Raw genomic sequence first — 6,393 nt, 5'->3', positions numbered from 1 at the left:
GCTCCCCCTCTTAGAAGACCCCTTGAGTACCTGGCCGTGACTTTACTTCCTGTTATCTACATCCACTACTTGCTTACTTCACTCTCACTCGATCTAACAAACTTGTTTTTGTTTATGTTCCTAATGTTCGAGTTTATAATAAATTGCCATTTGAACTGAAAATACAGAAGGTCTGCACGTAATCAAGCTACTTAAGGTCCAAGGTATCTTTACACCGCATATACAAGCAAAAACGGACGATGCTTACAACCGGATCGTGTACAAACTGGTGCCACCGAAAGGTACCGGGGTTTAGAGTATCATGTAAGGGTATCGTTTGAAGGGACTGTGGTACAAACCTTGCCACCGAAAGGTACGGTGATCTAGAGCCGGAGTATCATGCATCATCCAACTATGCGAACGACAAAATATTATGCGAGTCTATTGGTAACAGATCCGAGACCGCAACGGACAGGTACTACTGTCTCCCATCACTATCAGAGAGGAAATTGTATTGGAGGGTATGAGCTCGACCATCGCAAGGACTCCTTAATTATCCCTAATCTCCTTAATGATAGTCTATTTAAGTTTTTTTTTTTTTTTTTTTTTTTTTACTCACAAAGGTTGGCGGCAAAAATAAAGCATCGTTACTTTATTGACGATGTAATCTGCGTACACCGGACACAACATCGTAGCATACGGAGAGTAGTCTACCCGCTCTTCCCTGGTGTTATGGGGGCTAAATCCACGACCCAGTTGTGCTCTTTGTCTTTCATTGGCATCTTTATAAACCGTTAAGCTTTTTGCTCATGTTTAAACAACACGCTACCCACCCTAGCTTGGCCCTGGACACACGTCTCTCGCCCCACTCCACCCACCACGCGCAGCGAGAGCGACCGGCTCTCCCTCCTCCACTGTAGACCCCTGCAGGAAACCGTCCCCCCGTATTATAGCCACTGTTCTACCATTCTCCGGTCTACCCAATCCTAGACAAGAAGACACGCGGCCATTTTGCAGTCTACCTAACCCGAGCCGCCCAGATGAGTTTTGCAGCCTACCTAACCCGAGCCGTCCTGATGAGGAAGAAGAAGAGGATCTCATGACCATAGAGTCACCGTTCCGGAAATTATTCCGAGAGAATGACAGCATGCAAGAGAGTGGCATTTACTTTGAAGATGAAGATTTAGGTGAGTTCTTAAAAGATAACAAAAATTTGTAAAACTGCCTTAAATATGTATAACTACTATTGTTATTCTGATTACTGTTTGCTTGCTTACTTACTTTACTTGCTTTCCATGTCAAATCTTGTCCATCCAGAAATGAGCTGTCTGGATGGCCGTGTCTAGGTCTAGGAAGGTCTAGCTCCATGCAGGGTTTCTTCAACAACTATTTGCTACTAACATATTAGTCCCATCAAAAATAAGTTCTGATTGGAATATGTCTGCAGGATTTCACTGTCAAGGCACACAGACGGACAGCGCCAATCAAAGCAGACTGAGTGAGGAGCTGAGGAAATTATCTCAGATTCGACAGAAACTAGAACAAGAACAGGAGAGAGAGAAATACTTCAAACCCATCAAGGAGGATAAGAGCAAGATCATGTGTTCCAGGCAGGAGCTCGAATATTACAAGGAAGGTGAGTACCTACTTTCGAGTATGGAGATACTCGGTATTAGCCACCAATTTGCTAGAATCTAAATTAAAGTTTCAAGAAAAAGAGAGTAAAAATCGGCCTATCAAGTATCTAACGATAACCTAGCTTAGTAGGTATAGCCATGGATGTTTGTATAAAGGGCTTGCCTGATAAACAGAAGGGCGAAAACTCCAATCCTACCCAAGGCAGGAATCTTACTGTAGAACCCTTATCTACTACATAACCTCTTGCTAATCCCCTGTCTATTTTGCTTCCCCGTTCAGAAATGGAAAGGTTAGAGCTGCGTTTGCAACTGTACGAAAGCTGTGGTGAAGAGCACAACGCTCGTCTCAAGACAATGCTAGAACGAGATGAGATTCTGAAGAAACAACTACACCGGCTGGAAGAAGACAATATGAAACTGAGACGAGACAATCAATTCCTGGAGATGGAGAAGTGTGAATATGAGGAGCTGGAAAATGATACCAGACTCCAATGCCAGAGACTTGAAGTCAAACTAAACAGTAAGTATCTACCTAATGGGGGGAATAATACATTCAATTCATGTTAATCTTGTTATTCTAATAATAAATTTTATAGTAGAAAAGTTCAAAAACACTGAAAATTGCAATCATAAGACCCACAATCTCTTGCTTTGCATTGGAAGCCAGCAGCACCAGCGACATTGTATGTAAATACCTGCAAGATGTGAAAAGCAACCCAAAATTTGCAGCAACATATGGACTTGAAGTTTATTCAATTTCAATTACTTCCCCCCAGGTATGAACGAGAAGAAGCTCGAGCTCCAGACACAACTCTCGCACAACGCTCGTCTCATAAATAATCTGAAATCCAACCTGGAGGACAACGACAAGTCTAAGGCCGAAGCTGCAGAGCGTCTCCAAGCAGCACAGGATAGAATACAAAGTCTAGAAACCACCATCTCCTGCTATGAAACCTCGCTGAACAAATGTGAACAGAAGAATTTTGAGCTTGAGGAGAAAGAGATGGAGCTGAAATATCGTGTGTATCTGCTGGAGAATATCTTACCTGTGTTGATAAGCTATCATCTGTATTGGATAGTGGAGAGGAGTCGAGCCTTCAGTAGACAATGTACAAGTAAGTTGATACAACTATTCTAAGATGCAGTTTAGATTTATTTGGAGGAGGGAAATACTAGATAATACTTTCCGTATAGCTTCCATCATCTTTATCATATTTTCATCGATAGGCATATTGTATAATCATGAACATTTCTCGCAATACATACCTGTTGGTTGTACTGCGTTGCGAACGAATTATATTCCCCCATACCATGTCAACCAACTAACACAGATCTGCCTCTGTATTCTATGTTCCAGGTTCCAAATATGAAATAATGATATCCTGTGATAATAGTTCAAATAGTGTATTACCCTTGTCTTCCAAATCAAATAGAATAGATAATACCAGAGCGCTTGCTTTGCTAGACGTAGAATCTCCTGAACAAAGTAGAATAGACCATACTGAGAACAAACATTCTGAACTGAACGCCACTAGTCATAACAAATGTCACATAGAAACACAAACAATGTTCGATGACATGACCATACTTCGCAATGAATGCCAATGTCAACTCCGTGTACATACTGATAGTAGCGAGATAACAAATGTCACATAGAAACACAAACAATGTTCGATGACATGGCCATACTTCGCAATGAATGCCAATGTCAACTCCGTGTACATACTCATAATAGGGAGGGAGATAGTGAGAGTCCTTTGCCAAATGATGAATGTATATCCCAAACAAGTGAGAAGTCTCAACCTAATAAACCCCATATCAACTCAAGTGAACAACTCCAGTGTGAGAACTGTGCAAACAACAACACCACCGCCACTCTCAATATGGAAAAGATAGAAGAACTAAACAGAATGATCAGCGATCTGAAAATCAAGGAGAAACTTTATGAACAAACCATGTCTGAGGCAGACGAGATGTTTTCTAATATGACACTGGAGTATGGTGTGCAGATAGAAAACCTGGAGAACCAAATCAATACAACCACGCTGGACCTGAGAGCGATGAAGAAGGAGTTGGAGAAGGAGAGAGAGGAGAATGATAGGATGAGTAATGGTAATGTGGAACTTATGAAAGAGATCAAGGCGAAGGAGAATGAGAAGAAACAGCTGAACAATATGCTGGAGTGTTTGAAAATGCAACTGGAGGAAGAACAAGAGGTAAGTCATGGAATAGAATCGAGTAGGTACCCATTAAGCCTAATAATTTCTTTCCTTAGCTTCTTTTTACGGTTGGTGGATCTAGAGTAGGTACATAGGACGATGACGAGAAAATAACAATTTCATGAACAATAACATGTCGTATTTTTCTCACTTTCCAGGAATCTCTCAAGTTCAAGCAGGAGATTTCCAGCTTCAAGAAATTGTTTGAAACCGAGAAATCCAAATGCAAAGAACTTGAAATGGATCTGAAGGAAGCAAACAGGGAGATCAAGGAGATTGAGAGCAGGGTGGAGAGCAGTGTGAAATCCCATGATAAGGAAATGGATAGGATGAGTAAGAAACTTGAAGACATGGTTGTCACTAATGGAGAACTCAAGGAAGAAGTGGATACATTGGAGGTGAGTGACCGGAAAAGCCTGAGAATAGGAAAATAAAGGGAAATTGAAAATAGTAAATTGATAATCAGAAGAAAATTAAAAATAGATAAATAGAAATTGGCTATCTATACCTACGGGTATGCTATAAGCTTAACCCGACTTTTAGGGCTGTTTTTTGCTCCTCCACCTATTTGTACAAGTTTTGTTTTTTGTTTTTTTTTGTTTTTTTTTTTTTTTTTTTGGGAAAGAGGAGAATTCACAATTCCCAATAATCGATCCTATTGTTTTCTTCACTTGCAGAACGTTAGTCAAGGACTCAAGCTAGCACTCAATCACGAGCGATATAGACGAGAATCACTCAAGTCAGAGGTTGAGTAGGAGAGCTTCAACTCAGACTCAGGAGTTGAGTGATTTAAGGCGACATATGGCAGGGAGTAGGACTGAAGACTACGGCTCAGGAAATGGAAGAAGCTTTGGCTTCACTGGAACATAAAGATGAGGGTAAGCATGTTCACCAAATATAAGGTGAGATGGAAGTTGCAAGTTACTGATACAGTTTGTTCAAACAGGTCATAATGAAATCTTTTGATGGCGGAATTAGTCATCCATGAATTCTTTGGGTTTTTTACGCGGTTCGGGCTATCCTTGTCAAGTTACTTATACATACAGCCACTTGGCTTTAGTGTCATACCCCTGTGTGAGTAATAAACGAATTGCTTCCATTTAACCCACTACGATTTTGTTGAGGAGTTAGAGCAGTAGGTATTTGTATCCTTACTTGATCTTGTTTCTTGTCTTTTATTTTTCAGGATGATGATTCACTTGTATCACTGAAATCCCGGATCAGCTTGAGAAGTTGACTGAAAACTTTCGAATCTCAGGATATACACAGGTAATTCCCACATTTTCTTCTCTTCTCCTATTCCTTCCTATTCTTCCTCTTCTCTTTCTTTTTCCTCTCCTTAGCCTTTCTTTCTACCTCCTTCTTCTCTCTCTTCTTTTTCATTCTTTCTTTCTTTCCTTCTTTCTTTCTTATCTTATTCCTTTCTTCTTCTTTTTTTTCTTCCTTTCTTTATCGTCTTGCTTTATTTTTCTTTCTCTCTTCCTTCCTTCTCTTTATTCTTCTGTCGCTCTTTCTTCTTTATCTCTCTCTTTTTTCTTTCTTTCTCTTCTTTTTCTGTACCGAAGAACTTTATTTGCTGACATTTAAGTATTTATTGAATAGTTTGAGTTTGACAACAAAAATAAGGGAGACATATTATAATTATATATATTGAAGTGGACGTTCATCCATTTGCTTTCAGACAGTGACTGTCAAGATAATCTCAGTGAATAGTCAGCGAGACTAATGACAATTCCAACCCATCAAGTACAGCAAATCTGCCAGGGTAAGGGGTTACTATAGAAAATATTGTCCAGAGAACAAAGTTAACCGTGAAAGTCACTATACCTAGTGATGTGGGAATTGGGTAGTGTTAATTCAAATGTTAAATAGCTTCAATGCGTACCTCGGGTTATGTGAGGGCAAATTTAATGTTAGATAGGTAATACTTACTCAAGTATCCTACACCTGTTACCTTAAATGATATCCAGTATGTACCTATATTGTGCACAATACCTTTAATATTATTTTATATAATGTTTCCTGTTTTTTTTGTTTCGCCTCACCAGCGATGATGATATACAAAAGGCTACCTACACGAAGTCTTCTTTTAAATAAATATAGAAGAACAGTAGTACGAACGAAAATAGATCACAACACACGGTTTTTATTTTAGTTTGCGGAAGCCTACGCCTCTTTTATACTTTTACGGAAATAAAAACCACCGCTTCACACACCACAGGGAACCCAAACACCTCCCAACCAAGTCACTCCCTAACCTAGACTCCAACTCGTCACTAGCTCTCTTACAATCCAAGTCAGAAAGGACCTACCATCTTTTCATCTAGCCTTTTGGTTGAAACAACTAGGCTGAGAAACCTCGGGTTCGATACCCGGCCCTGCGTGATAATCTAAGAACTACGTGACTGTCCAATTTCAATAGAGTCTTTCTTGCTGCAACTATCGTTAAATGGGAAACCGTTATGCCCAAGGTAAGGTGTGTCACTGCCACTTCGTCACCTGATGTGGGAACGGATTATCATGTAGCCTGCGTTGCATACTTAATAGATACCGGCGCT

General features: G+C 40.1%; 1 protein-coding gene across 1 annotated transcript in view; it reads left to right on the top strand.

Moving 5' to 3' along the window:
• LOC103504871 (early endosome antigen 1-like) overlaps window positions 1–6,393 on the top strand; it is a 35,293-nt gene that overhangs the window by 21,296 nt on the left and 7,604 nt on the right. Inside the window, exons 3-6 of the mRNA XM_026820314.1 lie at window positions 945–1,166; window positions 1,427–1,615; window positions 1,897–2,136; window positions 2,393–2,731. Of these exons, the coding sequence (XP_026676115.1) occupies window positions 945–1,166; window positions 1,427–1,615; window positions 1,897–2,136; window positions 2,393–2,731 (990 nt within the window). The remainder of the gene's footprint in view (window positions 1–944; window positions 1,167–1,426; window positions 1,616–1,896; window positions 2,137–2,392; window positions 2,732–6,393) is intronic.

The sequence above is a fragment of the Diaphorina citri genome, unplaced genomic scaffold, assembly GCF_000475195.1.
Source record: "Diaphorina citri unplaced genomic scaffold, Diaci psyllid genome assembly version 1.1 scaffold137, whole genome shotgun sequence".
NCBI classification, from domain to species: Eukaryota; Metazoa; Arthropoda; class Insecta; order Hemiptera; family Psyllidae; genus Diaphorina; species Diaphorina citri.
Note: the sequence above shows the minus strand (reverse complement) of the source record. Positions and strands in the feature narration are given on the sequence as shown.